Source organism: Podarcis raffonei, chromosome 2 (assembly GCF_027172205.1).
Source record: "Podarcis raffonei isolate rPodRaf1 chromosome 2, rPodRaf1.pri, whole genome shotgun sequence".
Lineage (NCBI taxonomy): Eukaryota > Metazoa > Chordata > Lepidosauria > Squamata > Lacertidae > Podarcis > Podarcis raffonei.
Genome location: NC_070603.1, coordinates 41542236 through 41568916, shown reverse-complemented (window position 1 = coordinate 41568916; position 26681 = coordinate 41542236). Strand labels below are relative to the sequence as shown.

At 43.6% G+C, this 26681-nt stretch overlaps 1 protein-coding gene across 3 annotated transcripts in view; it reads right to left on the bottom strand.

Annotated features, from left to right (window-relative positions):
• STX8 (syntaxin 8) overlaps positions 1 to 22992 on the bottom strand; it is a 114844-nt gene extending 91852 nt beyond the window's left edge. The window contains exons 1-6 of one of the 3 annotated variants that reach the window (XM_053376174.1): positions 22833 to 22992; positions 19885 to 19984; positions 16608 to 16702; positions 15738 to 15848; positions 8088 to 8212; positions 5556 to 5648 (exon numbers count right to left, since the gene is read on the bottom strand). In XM_053376174.1, the coding sequence (XP_053232149.1) occupies positions 5556 to 5648; positions 8088 to 8212; positions 15738 to 15848; positions 16608 to 16702; positions 19885 to 19984; positions 22833 to 22849 (541 nt within the window). In that variant the 5' untranslated portion in view covers positions 22850 to 22992. Of the gene's footprint in view, positions 1 to 5555; positions 5649 to 8087; positions 8213 to 15737; positions 15849 to 16607; positions 16703 to 19884; positions 19985 to 22824 lie in introns of all 3 variants that reach the window. The other 2 variants (XM_053376175.1, XM_053376177.1) reach the window with 2 other exon arrangements.
• Between the last annotated feature and the right edge of the window lie 3689 nt (positions 22993 to 26681).

Sequence of the window (26681 nt, the reverse complement as noted above, 5' to 3'; positions counted from 1 at the left end):
TTAAAAATCCAAAGAGCTAGATTAATGTTAAAATAGGCAAGAAAAGATTCACAAAATAAATAACCACATCTATATACCAAACCCATATAAAATTAGTCATTTCCTAGACATGTAAGGAAACGAAATGTTTGAGGTACTCAGAATTATCAGCTTTATAAACTCCTTGAGATGCAAGATTGATGCCAGCAACCAATGACTCTTCTCCACCACTAGAATATGTATTGTCCAAGGTATTTCCTATTACAAAATAGAACAGTACTCTTTTAGGGTGTCCCATTTGAGGTTATGCTCCTTAGATATTACACACAAATATCTTTATCACCCTGAGTTACTGTAAATGACAGGATGTGACTAAGTGACTCATTACTTTGTGGTTGCTGGATTCTGAGTGCCCAGATTGTTCCTGTAACACCTCATGGCAAAAGTCAGCCCAAGGATGTAGGCTCCATTGCCTGTCTCTGGTATGATTGTTCATGCTTGGGTTGGGTTACACATCCTCTTGGAAAAGCATTAAGTAAACTAGGAACAGGCAAAAGCCTCTTCAATGAGATCACTAGGATGCAATCGACTCTCAGTATGTCAAACTCTTAGCCTTTGGCATGCAAAGTCCAGTACTGGGACAAAAAATAGGTTACCCATCATTACAAAATACCGGGGGGGGGGAGCTTTTGAAGGGTCAATTCTGGTGATACGATGCTCATGGATTTGCTTTCTTCAACTGGAACAACAGGAATTCAGAATTTACATTTTTTGTGGATTTAAATTTATAAGGTGCTCTGGAAAAAGGTAGAGGTAAAAAATTCAGCTGGCAACATATCTTCCTCTTCAAAATTAATCATTTGCTTCCCATTCATTTTGTTTTTTCTCTGCACATAATAAAGGGATGCAATGGTAGCAGTGATATAATGCAGGAGAAATGGATGTGGGACATTTTTATTCAGTGGATTTATGTTTGGAATCAATTTAGAGTTAGCACACCTATTCCAGCTTCAACAGACTGACAGATAAGCTACGTTAAAAATAAAAACCGGAAGACACTTGCATATATTTCATATTTCCCACTTAAATTATTTTACACTTAAATATCAGCCTTTCATGAGACTAGAGCTTAGATATCACAGACCTGCTATTAAAGTAAAATCAAATAAGAAATAAGTTTTAATGCTCATTTTTCTCTTTGTGTGTACAGTATTTAAAACTTCTTTTTTCTTTTGCTTGGCTGCATATCTCCAAGATGGACGAAGGCAGGCTTGATATTCCTCTCTTCCCACCAAGGATGATGCAGCTTACTTCAGAATTGTGTCATCATGGCAATGAAATTTCCTATAACTAAGGGCATAGCAAGATGTCCCAGGGGCACAATTGATGGCTTAGAATACAAGTCATGTCACAAAGCTGTAAAAAAGGATGCGTGGGCAACAGAACCATACTTCAGCCATTCTCAAAGGAGAAAAACATTAAATATACCACAGGAACTAGAACATTCACAGAATCAAGAATGTACTTAAAGCTCACTCTTTAGAAAGATATTGTTTGCAACACTCTGCAAATCACTTTTGGTGACAGTCTTGTTCTTCAAAGAAACAAAAATCAAAAAGCACCTGCTTCCTATGCTGTCATTGCCCACAACATTCATTTACTATTAATTAATTTTAATTTCATTTTTATTTCACCCTTCTTGGAGCAGTAAACACTATCATTTGTACCATCACAGCAACCCTGATCAGTAGTTTAGGGGGACAGTGTGTGACCAGCACAAGGCACATAGTGAGCTTTGCGGGGGTTTGAACCCGGCTCTCCTAACTCCGGTGGCGATATGGAAATATGATGGGTAGTTCGATTCACTGCAGTTTGCATTACAGTCATTTACCATGCTCTTGGGGAGCAACAAGATCTACGGGAGCTAGTTTCATAGGCTCGGCAATGCTGCTTTCCTGCAGACCATTACGAATTCATCTGGCTCCAAACACTCACAGTTGCTTGTACACTTGTCAGAGATTACATATTATGAAAATGGCCTCAATACAGACCAAAAATACACAGATGAGGGAACTGTGTCTTCTGTCCAAGACAGATCACTGAACGATAATTTGTGCAGATACTGAGTTGATATTAATCAAGGGCGGAACACTTCTGGAAAAATATGTGCTCCACATCACACACAAGGCTAATCAGAGACCCCATGTGCAAAGTTCTGATTATATTGCCTAGGAATGGGAGTTCTCAGCACTAGTCATGGGACAGACCCAAACTGAAGTTCAGCAACTCCAACTCTGACTAAACAAACATACACATGAGCAGCAGAAGGTATTCACGTGCTACGTACTGTGAAGTTTTGGTGAGAATTGGTATCAGTGTGGGCAGATCATTATCATTTTACCTTGATTTATTTGTTTGTTCTTTTGTGAGTTTAAATCTGTGATGGGAAACCAGCAATGGAACACTCTCCCCAGCTCTTTTTGCAAATGCTGTTCTATGGTGCTCTTTTAAAGTTATGTCAAGACAGATTTTTTTTTTTAAGTCTCCACATCTCTTCCCTCCTAAGGCCTTCAGTTTAGTAATCTCAGAACAGCTGGGGTTTTAATCTGTTTTCTCTGAGGACTGAGATTAGAGAAATGCTTTTCTTTTTTAAAAAAAGTTTCCCATTTCAAATCTGGCAGGCAAGTAAAGTTGTTGTAGGCTAGGACAACTTTTGTGAATTTTAATTTTCAAGGCTGATCTCACTCCATCATTCCCGCAGTACATAACAAATTAATAAACTCAGGGACATGTGAGCAGGCAAGTCTGTTAACTTTTGTGCAATGCTTGCCAGGGCTGAATATGCACCTTCAAAACCCTGGAAAAAAACAGGATCAGATTGGGAGCAGAAAGGGTGAAGAACAGGGCATGAGGACACAAAATGTGCACTTGACCCTTAGACTACTAGTATTAATGTTTGATGTTTTATCATGTTTTTAATATTCTGTTGGGAGCCACCCAGAGTGGCTGGGGAAACCCAGCCAGATGAGTGAGGTATAAATTTATTATTGTTGTTGTTGTTATTGTTATTGTTGTTGTTGTTGTTGTTGGCAGTGACACCTTCTCAATGAAGAAAGTGCTCAGCAAATGGGGAAGTATCAGAGCTGCTGTCTTCCAGTCACTTAATGTTCATGCAACCCTCTCTAGAAGCAGACCAGATGGATCAAATCTTTGCAGAGATCACACAGCTGGAAACATTTCAAAGTTCTACCATATTGTAAGAAAAAAGAAAAGCTCAAAAATCTATAGATTTGCTCCCATGGGGTCATCTCAACAACTGAGTGAGTGCTACAGTATGGTTTAACTTCAAATCTGTCTCTCATACTAGTCCAGGAAAAAGAAAAGGGTGTGCATCACCAGACTTCTACAAGCTACATTAATGCAGGATCCAATTGATCCCACTGAAACTTCAGGATGTAAAATACAGCCGGGTGTTTGTATATAACTACTTGCCTGGGACACCACAAGGAAAAACAAGGCATTGCGATCAGGTGAGTGAGCAGACTGGTGGCGGAGGAAGTGAAGTGTCTACCTCTGTAGCAAGAATGAAAATACAGCCGTTCGGTGGAGGAAAGACTGATCACTCTTATCCCTCACTCACGAACCTGATGCCCTCCTTCCTAGGCACAGAGGAAGGAGCTTCCTGCATATCCCCTGCTGGAGGAAAGCAAATCGCTTCCTCTGCAGCTGGCAGAGAAACCAAGTGAGCTTACATACTGGTAGAGGATAAAGCTGAGCCTCTTCCCCCACGGCCAGCATGGAAACCATGTAGGCTGGCAGACAAGGGGCAGAGACAACTGCCCCTGCTTCATTTGTTAAGAGACTTTATAATCATAATAAAACCTAGCCCGCAAATGTTGTGATCCATGCAAAGCAAGCAGCACTAAGGTGAAAGAGGCCAAAACTTTTAAAATGCCAACACCCTGTCCTGAAGGAGAGTGCTTGCGGTCCTTTCTGTGGCCTCCTGCCAGACCTGCCTCCTGGACCATGTGAAACAGGAGGCCTTAGACTGATCTGGCAAATCACGCTGGGGGCAAGGTGCCCGTGAAGGTCCTGGCTCAGGGTCCACACATTCCTGACTGCTGGCCGTAAGTTCAGTATTGTTCAGTTCCTCAGCCCGTGGGTGGTGCAAAAGCCAAAGAGTCGATCAGTTCATCCTCCCAACTCTGAGCTTGAGGCTGAGGCCATGGCAGCAAAGAGGCTACTTTTCTTTCATTTTTTTTTAGTTTTTTTAAAAAGTCAGGCTAGCAACTTTTCAGGGCTTATAATGGCAAGGCTGCTCTAATCGTCAGCCCTAGATGTGATCATTTAAACTAAAAGAGAATGTGTAAGCATACTCCCAGACCAAAGGGCAAACTATAGGTAAAAATAATGCTAAACTGGAAAAGGTGCGTTGCACAGCTCCAGGAAAAAACGAAAAACCACCAATCATGTGCTCCTCAAGGTCAAGAACCGATCATGCACTAGGCATTTTTCTGTCCTGTGCTGCCACCTACTGGCTCAGACAGGAATAATCAAACAGCTAACCGTACCTAACCTGCTTAGGTCTCTCTCTCCTCTCATGGAAGGCTCCCTTGAGAAGCGCAAGTATGAACTGGCACACAAACACCCTGCACCAGAGCTATATGTTAGTGACACACTTTTTAGACATGCATCATTTCGTGGCACAGTAATTCAGTTTTGCATCATTTTGCAACGCAATAATTCAGTTTTACTAGCAAATCGGAGGTTAAACTAAGCCCTTTCCAGCCCTGGGAGAAGCATGAGGAGTGTTTGTGCAACACACCTACACACTGCAGCCGACACACTGATGTATCCCGACACACAGTTTGAAAGGCCCTGCCCTACACCTACCTACAAACAGAAACTGTAGCCTCTTGAGCAAAGGCCCTACTGTTCCTGGGACACTGCTGTATAATCTGTCCTCCTTTTACAGCTCATTTTCTAGATCTAAGAGGCAGATCCCCAACAAAGGCACAGGGCCCAAAATAAAAGTACCCTGAGGCCCAATTCTATGTCCAAGGGGCATCCACACCAATGTACTCTGGTTAATTTTGCAACTGATGGAAGAGAAGGGGAGGCATAGTAAATATTTTATGACACAGTGGCATCTAGGCCATACCAAACCATACATGAGATAATGATCCAGGCGGACATGGGCAGATTGAGTAACAGTTTTGAAACAATTCTTCACTTTTTAAAACTTCTCTGAAATCTGTACTTTGATGACCTAAAATTCAGCATTCTCTCTTTCCCATTGCTCGGCCTGAACCCAATGCTAGGAGTGGGAAGCAAACTCTGTTGTCAATTCACTTTTATACCATCACACTTAGAAATGGAGATGATTAATTGTGGCTCTTCTATTACTGTTCGGGGAGGGGGGGGAAGTATCATTGGGAGTGGTTAATAATGATGCAACAGAGACGACGCGCCGAAGGTTTTCAGTAGAACAGAACTATGAGAAGGTACAACACCGAAAATAATGACTGTGTGCTCTCTTGAACCCATCAAACTCTGAAAGCAAGGACGGTCCTTACCATTCTGTTCCTCTAACTCATTCCCAATTTCCTGCCCCATCTGTTTTTGACGGGCTAAGACAGAAGAGAGAGCATCAAGACCAGCATCTTGCTCTGCACAGGGGAGAAACAAAAAACAAAACAAAAAATGAATCTAATTAAATTCCAGTGTTCTGATGCTAAACCCCAGATTTATGACCCACGACAGCAGAGCAACATTATGAAAAGTCTGCAACTGAAGTGTTAAAAACTTAATGACCCAAAGACCTCACCGATGGCATGACAATGAATTCCAAAACAGACAGATCTTAAGAAACTAGGGTAAAAGTGACAGAGCTGGGTAGTGTCTTAGAAAAGAAAGTTTAGCCAAGAGTCCCAAACCCTTCAGAAACTGGATTTGCAGCTGCTCCTCCATCGTAAGAGCACTGGATGTTTTTTTATTTTATTTTGGCACACTCATATAGTTTCCTGATTAAGCCTTTTTGATTTTCCAGGGAAGGTTTAACATGACTGAGAAACAAATAGGTGATGCAAGCACCAAGGAATCCAAAGGGTTTCTCAAGCTGCGTGTAAATGTGGCGTTTATGGGGGGAGATAATCCAACTCTTGGCAAGGGGAGCTGCAGCCAGCACAGCCGCAATAGAAGTCTCCCTCTAGTCTTACAAAATGCCCCCTATTGTAATCCAGAGCACATGGCATTACCACACCCTTGGTCCCAATGGCACTGAATTACACTCCAGTCGTACACAGCTCTCTTTTGTACTGGAGCCCTCTTGGAGAGTTGCTTTTGGGGAGGTCCTCCAAAGACAGCACAATCAACTACTGTGGGTAGCGTTTTGCAAAAGGGGAGGGGGTTCTTTTACAGGTGCCGGAGCGGGGGAGTTGTGTGCCAATGGCTGTTTAAGCAAAGAGGGCAAAAGATTAATGGCTAACTGATGGCTCAATAGATCTTTCTGCAGAAGTCGTTATTTTTATTTTTTAAAAAACTCCCTACTTGACAGCATATACAATTGCTTTGAAATGCCCCCAAAGTGTCCACGAGGTTTTAAGACAAGCACTACAGGAGCAGAAAGTTGTTATGGAAAAGCTGGCTTACTGGCATCAAGACGCTGTTTCCCATACAGATGGCATAGCCAAGCACCACACCGTTATGACTGCTGGTGCATGGGAGAGCGTTTCCAAGGCCAAAAATACTCCTCCTACCATCAGGGAGAAGGACGTAGAACTTAATCAGCAAAAGAGGCCTCACAACTACTTCACATAAAATCACTGTTCAAGAAAAAGCATAGAGCTAAGGGGACAGAAATGATGACAATGGAGAGGAGCAGGAAAGGGCTATATTCTGTGTGGGTAACTGGATCTGGCTGGCAATGACACCAGGTGGCCTTTTTTGCTAACAGGGGTCTTCGCACAGCAATTTGAAACAGGCCCCTGAAGACAATCAGTCTTCAGAAGCCCCTTTCAAAGCACTATCTTCCAAGCCTTTTGTAGGCACTGCTAAAAAGCTGATAGGCAGTGCCTGCTGACCCACTTTTGGCTGAGCCAGGATTTTACCTGCCCCACACCTGACATCGGGTGTTGGGAAGGCGGATGTCCCTTGGCCAAAATGGCCTTGAGGGCCAAACAGGGAAGCCCAGAGGACCTAACTGGGTCTGTGGGTCAGAAGTTCCCCATCCCCAGGCTATACGGAGATGGAAACCTGGGCACGGGGAAGGACTCGATCTACTTAAACAAGAGACCAGGATAGATCTGCACAACCTGTGGCTCACTATGCCAATACAGCCTGCTGGGCTTATGCTGCTGCCTGCCAGTTGCTTGACAACTCTGTTTTAAGGTTCAACACCTACAGCAAAGGCTTACCGAGCCCCAAGTAAGCCACATTTTCTTGGTGGGACACAAGCCACACCAGCCAGTTCTAAGCTCATAATGCTGAGGCAGCCCAGATCAAGGTGCCAGACTCTGGTTGTTTCAGGCTAAGAGTGGTCTGCAAGATAAAGTGGGCCAGTAAGAATTTTCATCCCTCACAAACAAGCCTGGATAAGAATGAGGTTTCCCTACACACTGACATACGTTAGCCTGACTAGTGTGAAGTACGTCCAAGACCTTCCACCAGCAACCAAGGGATGCAGAAGACTGATATCTTCCAAGGAGCCTAGAAAATTCTGGAACTGAAACTCCGCTGGCACTTAAGGCTTGGTGCCTAATTATCTGAGGCATCTTAAGGAATTCCGGTTTAACAAGCCAGCTCCTAGCTACCCACAGAATTGTTTTTCAAATGACGAGTGTGTGAACTTAAGCAGAGAAATGCCCCCTGGACTCAAAACAAACATTTAACAAAGTGCTCGAATGTTTTGGATGGTCAGGGACAAAACAAGCTGGACATCAGAAATCAATACCTCCATCCTATACAAAAGAAGGTGAAGGTGGAAGATTTTCTGACCTAGGTCACTGGAGTAAAAGGATGCAATCAACACCAGTGGCTATCAACCATGAGGCCTATGTAGAGGCTCTAGGATAGGATTAAGGCTTTAAAAACCAAGAAGGATGACTTACCTTCTATAATTCTCTGTTGCTGCTGCTGGATTTCATGAAAGCCAAGCCCTCTTGTTTCCTCAGGCTCCTCCACAAGCCATGGGTTTACGACACCTTGTCTGACCCCTCCAGCCATTAGGCTAGACCTGGAAATATATATATTTTTTAAAAAATACAAGCTTCAACATTTTAAAATAATTTATTCAAAGGAGGGAAAAAAACCCCCAGCAAGCCTGTCATAATTATCTGAAGCTTTAATATAAAAAAGTGCAACTGCGTCTCCAAAATTGCACACATACAAAATGTATGAATGACTTTTTTTGCATATTTGCAAAGATCACAACATGTGTATATTGTGAAACATACCCCTACTTTTATTCTTGCAATATCTTTTTATACAGAGGAAGGAGCTGCAACTGCAGACTTTGAATGACACCAAAGCCCTTTTTTTCCTGCAGCTACAGCTCTGCTGCTCCCTACTTAACAGATGGTGCTGGGAGAGGAGAGGACCCAGAAGGCAGGGTGGCTGCTGTGGTATCTGGCCAGCAGACCAGACTTGGGAGAACTCCCGCTGAATTCAGAGGGACTTGCATGCAAAATAGTGCACAGGCATGCACTTAACCTGGAGGTAGGATTTTATGCAGCACTGCAATATTAATATAAATGAAAGACAGAGACAGGCCCTCATATTCTGTTGAAGTGCATCTATGCAACAGAAGAAGAATGAGGTATAATGGATGAAAACCAGGATCTCTACCGAATTCATTTCTGCAGCATACAGAAAATGTGTGGATTTTCAGTATGAGAGAGACACCTGCTGGCTAAAAATGCAAGTTGCACAAGCCCTTCAGATACATCAAGACTGGGGAAGTTGTGACTCTCCAGGTGCTGTTGGAGTCCCATCAACTCCAGGCAGCATGGCCGATGGTCAAGGATGATGAGAGTTGGGTGGGCGACAGGTTCTCCATGCCTTAGATACATTTAACCGCTGACTATAAGCATATGCCATGCTAAAAAAGGGGGGGGGATCACTTTACCTAGAAAGAGTGCCCTGTCCACCAAATCAAATACCTGTCTACCAAATGAATTACATGTTAGTGCTTAGAGTTTATGGAAGGACTGGTGGGTCACTGGCACATCTGCTTTGCATGGAAAAAAATGCCAGGCTCAGTCCCCAGCACCTCCTGATAGGGCTGGGAGAGACCGATATCAGCATTGGCCATCCAAGGTCTACTGAAGTGACAAACCTGTGGCTCAGCCCAGTCCACGAAGTTATTTTTAGTAGCCCACAGCTATTTTCCAAAACTGAATACTTCCAAAACTGTTTGCTGTGTTTTTCTAAGGCCTTCTGACAATGGTGCTACACCAGGGGGAGAAGCAGCACTTTTCCAAAGGTAGTAAGAGGCATTCAATGTTTGAAGGGCTTTCCTCCCCATCCAAGGAAGAGGAGAGGAGCCTCTCTTCTTAGACCAGAGCTGCGGTGTGGAGGCTCCTCTCCTCCTCTGCTGGCTGTGCATGAAAGTGTGCATTGGCCACATCCACCCCAGCATGTGGCTCTCAGTGGGGTGGTCTACCGCAATGTGGCCCTAAGGCCAAATAAAAACAAGTATTTCTCTATGGCAGGGGTTGCTGAGCTAGATGAACACATGATCTACCCTAGTATAAGGCAGTTTTTCTATGTTCTATTGTCAACCGCCATCTCACCTGTTCGGTATCCACCAGCCACATCAATTAGCTAGCAGATAGCTGTATTTTTTTTACACTGATCAAATCTGATGGTATATGAAGAAGTGGACAGGCCCTGCTACTACGAATTGGCAAGGCCTTAAGATGCCACAGCATCTTCTTGGTCTTTTTTTTAGCAAAGAGAAGAGTTCTTCATTTACAAATCCAAATAAAATGAAATTTGGGGGACCCAAAGCATTGATCTCTAGCTAATAAACAACCCAGGAAGGAGCTGTATTAAATCCACTATAGTTAAGTTGGCCATTCAATTTGTCACCTGTTACACATGTCAGCTGCACTCACTAGGACAGAAGGAGCCTAAAGGTCATTTACCTGCTTGTTTTGTCTCTAATTAAAACCATCTTCACTTGCAGTTGAATTAAAACTACTACAGAAGAAGTAGGGCGGGATTCAATGGCACTGCAGGGGGTTGGACTAGATGACTCTTGGGGTCCCTTCCAACTCTGTGATTCTAGTTCCACTAGCAGAAGCCAGTTGAAGGGCTCCAGCTACCGCAACAGAGCATTCCTCAGAGGACACACACCCCACAAGAAAAAATGGCTCTGGGAGTTTTGGGAGAAATCCCAGAACAGCACCCAGAGGGGGAGGGTCGTTCTAGCTGGCAAGCTGAAGAGATTGCACTGGCAAAATGACTGCCAAAGCACTCCCCTAGTCTTCACCAGCCATATTATTACTGTGTGCCTCAAGAGCTCACAGTAATAATAAGCAAACAAGGCAGCCATGTGACATGCAGGAAAAATATATTTATATTTAGCAAAACAACCCTCATTGGCTTCAACAAGAATATTGTGTAATACAGTATAATGGGGACATTTGTGTTTTTTAAAAAGCCAACTCCCATAGGGGACATTTTTACTCCTGTAAGGGGCCCAAGTCCCCATTAAATGTTGTCAAAATAAAAAGGTGCAGCTCTCATCATTGTCTTCCCAAGAGAAGATGGTCTAGCCAAATCCTCTGCTCCAAAATTAACAGCTGTGGCTCCACTAGCTCAAATGAGAAAAACCTTTTGCCATTTGAAAATGTCAATGAGAGAGGGGGGTGTATGTCGTGTAGTGGCACAGTTTTACCCCCAACCATGGTTTCTAGTTTTGGTTGTGGCAAGTGACCTGCTAGCATTTTAAAAATAATCTTTCTGACATGTTTGGTAGCTCTCTTCCCACCCAGGGCAGCCCAACTTCCTCTTTCTTCTGATCTTCCTCTGTTTCATTTTGGCAGTGTGAAGATTAAAGTTTATCCAATTAGCCACCCACTGCTTTTGCCAAGTTAATCACTTAAATCTTTGAAATTGTCACAGCACAGTGGAGTGTGCAGATAGCTTTTGATTATAGGAGCAGATTTAACTAATTAAAAGGCTTAGCAATGTGCCCAAATATAAAGGAAGCTGGAGGGTTATAATCAAGGGTTGTGCCTCTACTTAACAAACAGCAGCTTATCTTCCCAACTGCATTGTTTCACTGGTTAATTCTTAGAAAATTTCCCAAGAAACACAAATTAGTCAAACAGACCTTTCCCTAGACCACGGCCACACATGAAGGCTTTCAAGCCTTAGAACAATCAACGTGAGTGATTTTAAAACAAAAACCCAGGTCATGTGACATTGGTCTATGTGATTAATCACATTTCCCCTTGTGAATATGGCAGTACAGTAATAATATTTGAAGTGTTTTGAGTACTTCAATCTGGATTCATAAATTGCTGTAAAATGTGATTGGGGGTTTCTGAAAAACATTGGATATGAGGCCCTTGGAACAGTCTGCATGGCAATATAGTGAATTTCCCCATCCCCCCCCCCCCAGTACTGGGTGCTGCTTTCATTTTATTTGCTGTATTGGTGCAACAGGTGGCATTAGGAGGATATAGAACTGGAAGGGATGCTGGAGGCCATGTAGTCCAACCCTTGGGCTCAATGCAGGATCTGCCATGCAGGATGTAACTGCAGCATCCCTAACAGAGGGCCACCCAGCTTCGGCTTAAATATCAGCAGCAAAAGACAGCCCACCTCCTCCTGAGACCGTCTGTTCCACTGTTGAGCAACATGTATTGTTATGAAGCTATTTCTAACAGCCAAAATCTGTTTCCCTGCTATTTCCACCCACTGCTTCTAGTCCTGCCCTCTGGAGCAAAAGAGAACAAGTCTGCTCCATCTTCTACAAGAGAGCCCTTCAGTTGTTTGAAGACTGCAACCATGCCTCCCCCTTTTATTCTCCAGGCTAAACGTAGCCTGATTTTTCAAATGTTCCTCACAGGACGTTTCCAGACCCATCACTATCAGAGTCACCCTCCTCTGGACATGCTAATTCCTGCTTAAAATGTGGCACCCATAACTGGACATGCTCCAGATGTGGCCTGAGCAGCACAGGACAGAGTGGCATTATTACTTTTCTTGATTAGCGCAACTCATAATTGCATTTGCCTCTTTAGCGACTGCACTGCCCGGTTGGCTCTCTCAGCTTACAATGCACACAGAGACACTCAGAACCTTTCCACATGTCTTGCTGTCAAGCCAGATCTCCCATCCTGTAACTAGTGCACTTGATTTTTACTTTTATTTTTAAACCCAAACACAGGACTTTACATTTATCTCTCTTGTCAGTTTTGGTCATGCTCCAGCCTGTCAAGATAATTTTGAATCTAGATTTTGCCATCTATGTCCTTAGCAATCAGATTGTTGAGAACCATTAATTGCTTACATCTCTTAGGCTTGGGGTAAGGGCTTTGCAACATTTAGTATATGTACAAGCACACACACAATAGGTAATTCAAAATACATGATACAAATATTAAGCCCTCTACCTGTAGCCAGTCAAAAGCCAGCTACAAGGAAGCCTTTTCAGCACTGCTGAAAGAAGCTCAGCTTGGGGTCTGGCAAGTGTCCAAGGGTGGAAGAGACTTCTACAGTTCTATGCTAGCTGTGTAAGAAGAAGGAGGCTCCCAGGCAGATGGTTTTAATCACGACTGTGGCTAGCATTAGCTAGGGTTTTCAGTTTAGGAAGATGCTAGCTTCCTACAGGTGACATGCATCATTTCATCACCCTCTTCATTCTATTTCCTTTTACACTCTCCATACTTCCAGTGACACCTCCCACAACTGCAGCTACTGAAAGCTAGAGATGGGGACTTTTCTCAAACTGTATTATAAATGCCCTGCCATACAAGTTCACTCTCGGCATTAGCAAAAGCTGCATTATTAGTTTCGCAGGAAGTGGGTGGGTTTGCTCTTTTTGCCTTCTACTCTGTCACAGGATATCAAGCTCCATTTCATTACAACTTCATCCATTTAATAGATTCTCTGATTAGGAGTCTAGTAAAGGGATCAACATCTCCTTGGACGCAGGGAAAATATTAAGTTTAATATCTCACAATTTCCTGGACCTCAGCTTTGCCCCAATGACATCTCTAGGATGGTTCATGAAATTGGCATTCTACGTGTAAGATACATAAGTCTTCTTCACATTCGGATATTGCATGGTTAATTTAAAGGCAACTGAATAAAATGGTTTGGGTTGGGAGAAATAACTGCATTGAAGCAGCTATACATATGGCACAACCATTTCGGATACTGAGAACTGTGTCCTAATTAAGTCTGACAATACCGGAAGGTAAGCTACTTGGGTGCCTCATAAAGCAATGCCTTGATCTGTATCGTGGCCCAGGTTGTCACTTAAAATAAGAATTAGAAGTACTAAGGCCACTGTACCACACCAAGAGCACTCGCATTAAAGCAGATTTCAAAGGATGTAAACTCACTGAATGGTGACCAAACGTAAACGGAGATTAATTTTGAGAATGCTTTCACAATTGCACACCATGAGGACAATAAGACATGTGATCACTGATGCAAGAAGGTTAATGAAGGGGATGACTACGGGATAGGACGGGGGTGGGGGTGGAGGGAGAAGTGAGAAAAAAGCTCCTGAAAACGTGGGGTGTACTTTAAGGATGGATCAGACAAAAGAAAGGTGAAGCCTGCATATAGGAACAGGAAGAGAAAAACAGAATGCCTACTCACAGTCAGACCAAACTGTCATGACCCCACTATATCCAACCACACCCACATCACACAACTTCTAAATTCTGAAAAGAAAATATGAAAATAGAAATATGCATGGGCATGATGAAATAGAATTTGGCTTGTAATATAGAATGGTTGGGCTTTTTAAAGGGGGAAAAATAGCAATAATTATAGACCCCTAAGGGAGCCATAGCTCAACAGCAACTACAGCCAAATTGGAAAAATCTAACTATCAGGTACAAGTTGGAATACCTTTTCTTTTAAAATACACATGCAAAGCTAAGAGTTACAGCTTTGGAGATTCTTGGCTGGCCAAGAGAAATCCACAGAAATTTCCATAGCCAACAATAATTCTAGCACTAGCAGTTTCTAACCGCCATCCACCTTTTTTTGGCACACTAATGTCCCCAATATTTCATTTATTTTTGTTTCAGAAAGGTGAGGATAGGAAAGGAAATTATAAAAAACTTGAAATGTAAGAGGAATCCTGTTTACGGTGCAATTTGTATTTGTGGGTTCAGGGACAGAGGAAGCAACAGTTGCATGCTCCTCCTGGTGGCAATTCAGTAGTACTGAAATTCCCAAGACAATGTTGCATAGGCTCACTTTATGCTGTTGCTGGAGCATGAAATAAACAACGACTCAACTCAGATAATCCATCAATATGGAAAGCACTGCCCGACTGATTTCTCATGCTGAGTTAAACTAGCTAAATACAAAATCCAGCACACAGGAGAGCTGGAAGGATTTGCACTGCTTGCCAAGGGATTACAAGGCCAGAAAAACAATTAATCGATTAGACATTATTCCACAGTTTCCTCTTTCAACAACACAGGCAATCCAAAACACATTTTCTCCACCTGAAATGTCTTGGGTGATACATATATGCTTTAACTATTTCAATCTTCTGTGTAGAAGAGATAAAAAGAGAATGGGATAGATCATCAAAACCCAACCAGCAGCTGGAATTATTTTCAAAATTTATGTTGCCCCCCCCTTTAGCTTAGGACAAGTGGGAAATTAATCAGAATATCATCATTAATGTTAGCATATAATCATTAAATATTACTAAAAGGTGCATCAATGTAATGTAAAAAGTACATCCTGAACCAATTTGCAAGACCAATACTATGCCCCACCACCCTTCTCCTTCCAAATTTCTAGTGTGACTGGTTTTCTTAAGGCATAGATCTCTATAGTTCCCTTATTCAGGCAATCCAGAGCAACACTGCAAGGACAAGGTATGCACTGCTGGGAAATTCCACGCCATAGATCCCCCTGTAGCTCTGGACAATGTAACTGCCTTTCTTTTAATTGGCCAGTTTTCCTGGCCTGTGCCCTAAGAACGCAAAACCACCCTGCCTAGACAAACTATGTGCAACTGTCTCTTTATTTCTCATCTATCTCCCTCATCCATCTCTGACACCATATGACTCTTAAATTCCAATACACACTTGCTTTCTGTGGGCATTGTGATGTGAAGTTTTGTCTTGCGTGGCTTCTGAGCCCATCTCTGTTAAAGTCTGCTTTGGCTTGACCTTGGCTCTGAACCATTTAAGACTCAGCCTTTTAGCATGACAGGCTTTGATGCAACCTTCAGCTCCAATTTTTTAATTTGATTCTGCGTGCAGATGCTCCATCAAATCTGGGTACCTGGTAAGGTACTCAGAGAATACATGAAAAACAATATCCTGAAGGGGAGCATAACTGATCACACACAAAACAGGAGGGGTCTGTGTGGAAATAAGGTACAGCAGAAGCAGGGAACCTGTGGCCCTCCAGATGTTGTTGGACTCCCAACAGGCCCCAGCCAATATGACCAGGCATCAGGATGATTCCTGGGGTACAGGTGCAATGGTGCTTCATAGCTCAAGACAGAGCTACTCTCATGCATTTCTCATTTAGAACTGTACCTTATCACATCCGGTTCTGTCCCCTCATTTTTGAAAGATGCCTGAAGATGACGATGTCGCGTGAGGAGGTCATCCACTAAGTTCTGCCGCCTGTCCCCTTCAAGTTGTGTTCTGCAGGAACTGGGTTAAGGTTGATTGCCAGAAACAAATGACTGAACATCTAGACCTCATACTTTTGGTATTAAGTCACAAATCAAGTAAGTTATGACTTCTTTATCCAGTCAGGAAGAACCACATGTGTACCTATCAGTACAGGAAATGCCATACTAGATCTATACCAGAGAGGCCAGAGTTAAAAAATATCTAAGTTTTGTTATGACTAAATAAGGATATGAGGTTATCTTGTCCTAGGCAGAGAACTGAGGACAGACTACTATCATTTTTATAACACTTTTCTATGTGTAAAAAGTACAACATTTACCTCATTTTATAAGTCTATAAGACACATGGAACGTTTTAAAAACAAACAGTAAGGTGGCAGAAGTCATAACTGCGCAACTACTTATAGCAGAATTCAGACTCACACATGCAGCTACCTAAGTGAACATCGACTTGTAATACAACCACATGGGCACAGCTTTACACAGCCCATTCAGTTGCGTATGTAAAGTGGGCCCCAGTTGGATCTGACACAACATTTGCTGCAACCTATTTAGTTAGGAGTGCCCTGAAGAAGTGCTTACACATACAGAACAAACCCTGGAAATAAAATGAAGACTGCAAACATTTCTTTTGTACCTGGGTTTTTCCCAAGTTGATGGGGATTTTCTAAACACAAAGATTTAATGGTCTCGTTCCTTTTCCAAAACAGAATGCTGACCCACTCTTGTCTCACTGGCCTTCCTGGTATACAGCTGTTTACATGGATACATCTGACGTGTTGATACAGAGTGAAGCAAGAGGTCCTTCAGACGCTCCGTCTTTTCTTTGAGGTTTTGCAACAGTGACCTGATGGAAACATTGAGCTGAAAGGAGACAAGAGCAAAAGGGAAATACGTGAGATCAGCTCAACATTAGCAGATGAGACCATTCAGAAACACATAGAAATAAGCAAATAAAAACAGTGTATAACTCATTATTACCCCATCAAAGTAGAGAAGAGTTGCCTATGCAGGATAGTTTTATTAAAAATCCTATTAGAACTCCAGACAGTTAACCGGAAGGTGCACTTACAAACTTACTCATGTATCTGAGTTGTTTTGGCCCACTGATTTCCAGTTAAACTACTGCTTTTGTGAGCCAATGCCTTCTACAGCTTTCAAAAAGCAAGACATTCATGAAAAAGGAAGCCAGCTATACACAACAGGCTTGGAAAAGAACACTCAAGTTAGATCATTCCCCCCCACCCTTAGGATCCAGCAAGAAACCCTATCCATTTTAATCAAAGAGCAACTGTCAGCCCTTGTAACAATACTATAGTGCCAAGGAGCCGCAGCAGACCCTGCATTGCCAGCCTGGTAAAGAATGCCAACCATCTTGGGAACAGAGAATGACCAGAAGAGGGCTACAGTACATGCATCCACAGGGAACTGCTAATTTGTGGGGAATGTGGTGCTAAGCATTCATCAAGGACTTCATTCTGGTCAGAATCTCAAGCGCACTCTTGAGGCAATCTACTGAAAGTCCAAGAGCAGCAAGTATTGCTAAGGTGACATAAGCTGACAGCTAACCCTGTTAAAGTCCAGGAACTCCCCAGAATTTCATGTCACTTTAATCCAAGGTAATGAAGCAATACCATCCACTCACAGGACCAATGGAAACATTAGCCCTGTCTCACGTACACATTTGATTTAAAAGCAAAAAAGGGGTGGATGGCAAATTTCACTAACGCCTCTGCATTAAATATGTTTACTTGGACGTAATACGCACTGATTTTTTAAAATGGGATTTACTTCCAAATAAATCTTAACTTCTTAGGAATACAGACTTGCTACATCAGGGCAAAGTGGTTGGAATAGGTTAAGAAAACAAACAATTTTCAGTTTGAAGTCACAATCCACTAGCTCATTTCTGCAAAACAAGACCAGTTTTAACTATAGGACTTGTGCAGACACCTAACTGTGCTCTTATGTCACTGTAATTCATAAGGGAAACATTCTTGAGAGATTTGTGTCCAGTGTGGACTTACATTTGCTTTCCACATTTTTTTAAAAAATGTATACATTTTACTGAGGAATGTTTCCAATCTTTCACACTAAGCATTATCTACCAACAAAGCAAAGAGATGAGGAGGGGAAGAACTAGGAATAAGAATAAGCTTTCTTTTGTCTCTCATTCGGAATGGCAATAGAAATGCTTGATTTTCTCACTACATTTTTTAAAAAACGTCTTAGCGCATGAAAGTGGCAAAATCCCAGAAAAACAAGACACTGATGACATTTCCTCTACTTGGCAAACATGGGAAAAGAACATTTTTCTTCATTAAAACATTCCCTGGCCACAGACAACATGACTGAGCTGCTTAATGTTTTTCAACATCAGCCCATAACATCAGTTGTTATGGCAATAAATATTGCAATTGTTGGAAGCCTGTTTACACTGGACTCAAATGCTGGCTTCCTACCTGCTCACTGAGCAAGTGCCTGCAATTCTACTCACGTACAAACATGGAAAGTTTTCTTCAGGGAACCATTCGTCTACTGAGCAGTGTATTTTGTAACATGAACCACTGTTCCTACAGTATGGGGAGAGCGCAAAGGAACAATAGGTGGTCCTGACACATCTGCGCTTGGTCACTGCTCTAGTCACAGACATACATTTCAAGATGTGCATCTTTCTTTCATACTTCAGGTATCTACTAAGTGAAACACAGCTTTGTGAAACAAATGCTGCATGTGAAGTAGCCCTAAATTATTAGGGCTCACCATACCTTCTGGATTCTCCTATCATCTGAAAGTATAAAGGATTTTGCAATCTTACATGAAGCTAGTCATTTCAGTCCAGCTTACTGAGTATTTTCTGACCTGAGCTGGGCCTTTACCTGACAGCTAGGGCTTAGCTTCCCTATTTCCGGATTAATAATACCATGGAAATGTGAACCTCTGCTTTGTCCCAACACTGGGTTTGTTCTGGTGCTGTTGCCTTCTCTCGGAGGACAGCTGAAAGCAATGACTTAACTAAAAGAACTGCAGCAAATGTCCAGCTCACTCATTTTACCTGACAACAATACGGATTCAAAGTGCCATGTCCATGTTCTGAAGCAGAGGTGGCTATCTTACATCAAGAGCATCCTCTTTCCAACTGATATCATAGTCTGTATCCTACCCTTACAAAACCAAACAAAATATTATTGTTTCAAAAATATTTATTCCAATTTTTATCTCACTCTGTCACTAGGATTTAAAACAGGTAACTATAATTTACAAATCCAGGCCAATGCGGAGGAGTGGGGACAGAATAGAATAGCTACCGTATTTTTCGCCCTATAGGACGCACTTTTCCCCCTCCAAAAATGAAGGGGAAATCTGTGTGCGAACCGACCCCTCTCGCTCTCCAGGCTTCAGGAAGCTATCAGCAAGCCTGGGGAGCCCTGCGGGAGTTCCCACAGGGCTCCCTATGCTGCGGATAGCAGCCTGCCGCCCGGCGCATAAAGCACCCTGAAGCAGAGCACCCCTCACGCCGGGCAGACATCTGCAGCCTGGGGAGCCCTGCGGGAGTTCCCGCAGGGCTCCCTAGGCTGCGGATAGCAGCCTGCTGCACGGAGCACGGGGCGCGCTGAAGCAGAGCGCCCGCGCTTCGGGCAGACATCGGCCAGCCCCACAAGCTCGGGGGACAGCGGGGAGGCGCAGCGCCGCCACCCCGCTGTTCCCCGACCTGGTTTTGGGGGGGAAATAAAGGGAATTTCCCCCCCTTTATTTCCCCCCAAAAAAACTAGGTGCATCCTATGGGACGGAGCGTCCTATGGGACGAAAAATACGGTAGTTACTAATCTCTACAAGCTTGGTCTGTTAGAGCACTCAGCGTCAAAGAATCTGATGAGTCTTTTAAGGATAGGAGCTCCAGTGTTATAAGGCAGCTACCATGATTACTTTAAATAGTTTTCAGGTGCACACAGCTTGCTCAGTCAAGAGGACACTGGCTGCTGATCTTAAAAGATGTAAGAGAAGGTAAAGCAAAGCTGGAAGGTGGTCCATGAATTATGCAGTACCTTAGTTGTACTTTCACCATTCCTCTGACATCGATTGCGTTCTTGAATTTTTTCAGCAACCTCTTGGGCAGTATGGCAAGTGGATTCATACATCGACAACCTAAAACAAGTTAATATAGTTTAACTAATATACATACATTTCTGCCTTTATTGTTCATCAAAATATTCAATCTTTCACCACTGCCCCTTGACCCATAAAGATGCCTATTTCAAGTCAAGTTGATTGTTTCTGTATCAGGTTTTGAGGTTATGCAGTACCATGCATGATGAGACTCCATAGCTGGCAGTGCATGGACGGAAATAGTTCTATACCCTCCAGGGTGAGAGCTTGGGCTCACAACAGGGAGAGGCGGGAGATGAGTATTAGATCGTTCAGTGAGTGTGGAACACAAGTTCAATACTGCTTCATGTATTAGAAGTGTATCTTATTGTGTATGCTTGGCAATGACTTTTTGTGAGTGGGTTGAAAGTATGAGTAATTGATAGAGGTAATGTTTGGTGTAGCAAATGGTTGTAGTGGTTGTGTGAAATGGATGGTGAGTGAGATTGAAAGAATGATTGCACTTATGCTGCGCTGTTTGAAATTTTATATTATACTGCCTAGTAGTTCGCTCTGATTTTATACTATGTTTATGGATTTTTAAAATATATTTTGTGGTGCAAATCATTTGATGTGGTTTGTGGAACATACTGTAATGTAGACTGCTTTCAGATATTTTAGGTAGTAAAGCAGTCTATAGATGGAAACAAGATATAAAACAAATATGGACAACTTATACATTAAAAAATTCCTCCAAATTTAGAGCATAGCTAAAGAAGCTATCCCAACAAACATCCTATAGAGAAGCCAATATATTAATTGCCACCAAGTTTTAGCAAGTAACAAGACACAGGATGCTGAAACACCACTGAGGATCTTTAGCACATGGTCACAATTCATAAACAGCACCAAGGTAAGATATTTTATTTTATTTCTATTCCACCCTTCCTCCAAATGAGCCTAGGGGGCAACAAGGCCCCACCTCTCAAATCTGCTCAGGGGTCAAGAGAATCCCTGGAACAATGTACAATCAATGTTTGAAACAGATTGAAAGCTAGGAGCTAAATGGCACCTTAAACCTAGATTATGGACACAACAATGTAATGTCTAGGCACACTTTTTTATAAGAATACAAACAAAGCTGAAAATGAATGAACTGCAGCAAAAATATTATGTTCATTTTTCACATGGTCTAGTCTTTCCCCTACCCACCCCCTAATATTCTTAAGAGGGTCTCTTCAGAAAGTAACTGGAAGTGGGGAGGCAGAAAAAGGTCCTTTCCTTCCACTCTGCAGTTTTAATCTGAAATCTTAGGCACAGTACTGCACCTAGAACAATGGGAGTTTTGAATACTGTGTACAATGTACTGGGGAAGAAGATTGTTCTATTAAACAAGCAGAGAGGCTTGTGCTGACTGAGCAATTTTCTTAGTGCTACACTGAATTCACATGCAAACACTGTGGTCAACTTCCCCCTCTCACAGTAATTATATGTGGTTGAAGCAAACATACAGTCAGTCAACCTAAAGAAAAAATAAAGCATCTCACTTGAGGTATTTATTGCTATTGTTATTGCCCTGGCAATAATCCCTGTTCAAGTAAAGCAAGCTATCTTGAATAGAATTCCAATCCCTTGTCAAACTTGGGGAGCATTGCCTTGTATCCCAACCACAATGCAAAAGTCTTAACCAGAAGTGTTTTATCCAGCACAAGGAACATATAATTTATTTAGTTTTTTAATTCATTCTATCTAAATATCTCATAATAGGCAAACAGGTTAGGGAATCCCCATCCCCAAAACAGATTGAGTCTACTACAAAGTGTGAGAAAGAGGAGAAACTTGTCTCCCTCTGTTGCAAAGTAGTACAACTATATTACACCTAAGCACTTGCCGTATCAAAGGAGGAATCAAACAAGGAAAAGCTAGAGGTGAAATGGAAAGAAGTTGTCCTAGCAAAAGAATAATGGATACAAAAACTTACGGAATATGCCTAAATGGTGAAATTTACTGGAAAAATATGAAATCAAGATAACAAAATTTTTATAAAAGAATTGAAATGGTTTATTGAATATTTACAAATAAACTGTAAACATTTAAGAACATTGACAGGATTATTGTAATAACCTGCAGTTTTATAAGAGTATATATTTAAAGTAGATGAATAAATGAGTAAATTAAGTTAATGGAGGGACGTTCAGTTTTGCAATGTTGAAATGATTGTAAAATTACTGACATGTATAAAACTAAACATCATAAATAAAATAATAATAAAACAAAGAAAAGCTACACATGTGCAAATTCTCTCTGCTATGCTACTATCCAAGTACAAGCCTTCCTTTGTATCCACGCTAGGTGCGGGCTTTTTTGTCTTCTATTGCTACAGCACCAAGGCGGAAGAAGCTGCACCTGTGAAAATTCTCCCATCTCTACAGCAGTAGCCCCACAACTGATTCCAAAGGAAGGAGATTGAAGGGAAGAATGGTGAGGACAGAGGAGAAACCAAACCTCATACTATATTGCAGGGGGAACGGGGGTGCTGCGTTTCTGGGTTGCCACTCCCACTGTCCCTAACTATTGGCCATGCTGGCTGAGGTGACAGGAACTGTGTGCGGGGGGGCGGGGACGGAGATGCTACCACAAGCACCTGGAGGGTCAAACTCTCTCCATCCCTGCCTTAACAAGGCGGAAAGTGAGAGGCGGTAAGCAGCGCTATGCCTTCAGGCTGCCCACGCCCGGTTAGCATTAAGTGGAAGGGGCAGGACGCGCCTGCCCTTCTCTGGCCGATATCAGGCCCAGAGTGAAGCCCCCCCCCCACTCCACCCCTTGGATCAAAGGCAGCAGCCCCGAAGGGAAACGCTCCACGGCTTCAACCAAGAGGTCTGCCCCCCCCTCACACACACACATTTACCAGGGGTCCGGAGCCATGGCGGCGCCCAGCCACCCAAAAAGCCAGTATTCCGAGTTCCGTGCCTGCAGCCGTTCCTAGTCAGGTCAGCTGACAACGGCGTCCGCGAAGGCTCAGGCGACCAACGAGACGGAGGAAAGCGCGACCCTCGGGCGCATTCGATGGAGGGGTCAAAGGGCGGGGCGTCTCTGAAAGCGAAAGAGAAAGGGGCGCCGGGTACAGAGGAAGGGGCAGGGCAAACGGTAACCGCGCGTGCGCGAACCTGCCCAACAACTCGCGCTCAGCTTAAGGGGTCCATGCTGCCGCTTCTGGGATGCAGCCGGGCTTCTCCCCCTCCTAGGCATGCATAGCTGTCAACTTTTCCCTTTTCTTACGAGGAATCCTATTCGGAATAAGGGAATTTCCCTTTAAATAAGGGAATTTCCCTTTAAAAAAGGGGAAAGTTGACAGCTATGTAGACATATAGGGCGTTAATACGGGCTTGAATGCCTACATGCGACTTGTCCGTGGGCATCGCCTGGTGAGGTATTCTGTGCGACGCGGAAAGCTTGCACATTGGTTGCATTGGTAGCAATTAACAGCGGAGAATTCACCGTACCTGTTTTGTGTCCCCGAGCAGTCTGGCGCCACCGGGTTAGGCTCTCGCGGCACTGACTGAAATCACTAAGGGCTTATCCAAACTTATTTGCCCTCCTCTTTGCAGGCACGGGTCTGAGCCATAAAGCTCAATGTCCCAAGTGTGTAGTTAGGTGATTGTGGTGTTTCTAGTTTTTTGTTGCTTTTGCCCTGGAGCTTTCCCCACTAAAACCCGCTGTTTAGCGCTCAATCGGCGCAAACACAGATGAGGGTTTTTTGTGGATTGTTGTTTGCGCCGATTGAGTGCTAAATAGTGGGTTTTCACGGGGAAAGGTCCAAAGCAAAAAAGAAAAGGGAAAATAAAGGTGCTCAGAGATGGAGCTTTAAAGCGAGGACCATGCCTGGAAAGAGCAGATAAGCTCTAAGTATTACTGTTCTTTATATTGAAGGCTGAAGCCTTATCCTTGCCAGGGAATCGTTTGCCTGCGTCCCCAGGGCCGAAGAGAGAGCAAAAAGCACCAGGAAAGATTCTTCTTTGGAGAAAAAAAAGTTTTATTGAAATCTGTGCACAGAGGTGGCCAGTGGGATCGTTCCCAAAAGACTGGCCCATAGATACAAATAAACAAGCATCTTTATACCTGAGAGTCTGCCCATCTCTTCCCACCTCTTCAAATTCTCCAATCAGCTAGCAAGGTTAAGCTTATTTCCTTATATGGTATATAGCTATCTGGCTAGCTAAGCCCACCTCCTTCCCTTGTTCGTGTGCTCCTCTCTTGCGTTACTGCAGCAAAGAGCATGCGCAGAGAGCAGTTCCTGGTTTGCAGAGCTCAAGCAATTGCAAAGAGGAAGTAGCTCCCAGCTTGCAATTGCGGTTTTTTGCTAGCTGCTTAACCACAACTGCAGAAGTTAGCTTAGGTGCAGATAGTATTGAGATTAACCCTTTCAATTCCCTCCTCTTCTTTTGGACAACCTATCTCCTAGGTTCGTCCTGGTCTCTTGGGTTTATAATCCTGGGGGAGAACAATAAGGGCCATGATATTTTTATTTTTTTGCATCACACCTTGTAAGCATTGCACCAAGCAGGGTATACAGAGGCAAAGAAGCAAAAGGATTAATAGCGGCCTTGCTAATAATACCACAATATGCCTGAGCCAACTGCCATGAGGCAGCCAGGAACATACCCAACCCCATAGATCACCTCCTGTAGTTTTCAGCGGGTTCCTGGCTATCATTGTTTCCATGTGATCAATGGTGGCTGAAATGCTGACATTATTATCTGGGACATATCTATTTTATTGCTGAAGGGCCCACTGATACTCGTGCTCTATCAGCTGCCTTGCTTCTTGGGAGGTTGTGTCCCACCTCTCTGAGGAGGAGCCTATTATCTTAACCAATTTTCCCACCTGTCCTTGTGGATGCTTAATACTCTCATGATTTCTTCCCAACACACTGTATCCGAAAGGGGCTTCTCCCTCTACATATATTAACATATACCCACAGGAATATATATCCACCCTTGCAGAGGCCTGACACACAGAGTGACTATATCAAAGAGTTCTGGCCCCAATATCAAAAGTCCTGGCGGTGCCTCAGAATTTGCTGGGGAAAAAAAAAGTCTCTACGTTGGGGACGCTGCCCGCGGGCGTCCCTCCCATCCACTTGTCCAGTTGTCTGGCGCTCTTCTGGAGATGGTTAGCTTCAGAGGATCATCAGGATTTGGTGTAACTGTCCAATCTAAAATAGCCTTCTTCACTTAAGTGTGGTGGACCCAAGGGGTGAGGTAACAGCAGTGGGCCTGGGTCCACCTGTTAAGAAAGAGAAAAAATCTCGGGAGAATTACTGCACATAATTATCAAACTGCACATTTTGACTAGCATGGGGGGTTATTGCAAAACTGAGTGGACAAAGGCTGGTCCATTGTCAGATCCTATTGACCTAGGTAGTCCATAGCGGGGAATGATCTTCTATAACAGGCACCTGGTTACCTCGGACGCCCCCTCAGTTCTGGTAGGCCAAGCTTCAACCCATCCTGTATACGTGCAGACCACCACAAGCAGGTAGCGGTATAGTCCACAGCGGGGCAATTCAGTGAAATCCACAACAAGGTCTTCCATGGGTGCAGTTCCACTATGCTGAATCCCCGGGGGAGCCAAGGGTCCGGTTCTGGGATTATTCTTTTGACATAGCGGGCACTTCCTGGAGATCTGGGCTGCCAGTTGATAAAGGTGGGCTATGTAGAAGCACTGCTTCAACTGTCTGGTTGTGGCATCTGGTCCCATGTGGGTGGACTCATGGTATCTCTGAGTAATCTGCCGAGAAAGGGACTCTGGAATCCATATTCTGTCATCATGAGTAAGGTACCATCCTTCTTTGGACATGGTCAGCCCCTGGGCATCTGCAGTGTCCCTCTCCTTTTGGTGTATATTGGCTTATCAGCGGTGTTCAAGATCCTTCCAGGGACCAGTGCTCCAATAACTGACGCGGGAGCTGGTTCCCGGGCTGCTTCCTTGGCCACCCTGTCTGCTAGTCGGTTTCCTCTGGCCACTTCTCCTAGTCCAGTTTTGTGTCCATAACAATGGATAACTGCCACTGCCTTGGGCTCCCATACAGCATCCAGAAGGTTCAATAAGGCTTGTGGGTGGGCCACCTGGTTTCCTCTGGAGGTAAGCAAACCTCTTTCCTTCCATAAGGCTCCATGGGCATGTAAAGTCAGAAAGGCATACTTAGAGTATAAATGTTTATCTTCTGTCCCTTTGCTAGGGTCAGGGCTCTGGTGAGTGCTGTTATTTATGCCAGCCGGGCCGACGTTCCAGGCGGGAGTGGCTGCACTTCGATCACTTGGTCTTCCAAGGCTACCACTGCATAGCCTGCCTTCCGCTGTCCAGCCTTAACAAAGCTGCTTCCATCCACAAACCATGAAGGCCAGTGGGGGTTTGCTTCATCTTTGAGGTCAGGCCTGCTAAAATATTCTTCATCATCTTTGCTTGGGAGAGGAAATAGGTACCCTTCATGTCAAGCAGAGCTGGGACTGCATGCGGGGTCACACAAACAGTGTCTTGGCCAAAAATAAATTTGTCTGCTTTGTTCAGTAGGGTGGCTACTGCCACAACTGCTCTCATGCACGGCGGTAAGCCTTGTTCTGTAGGCGTCAGGCGCTCAGATAGGTATGCCACTGGCTGTTGCCAGCTTCCCAATTTTGGCACAAAACCCCTTTCGCTGTCCCTTGGTCCTCATCCACGAATAGAGTAAAGGGTTTCTCAGGGTTTGGGATGCCAA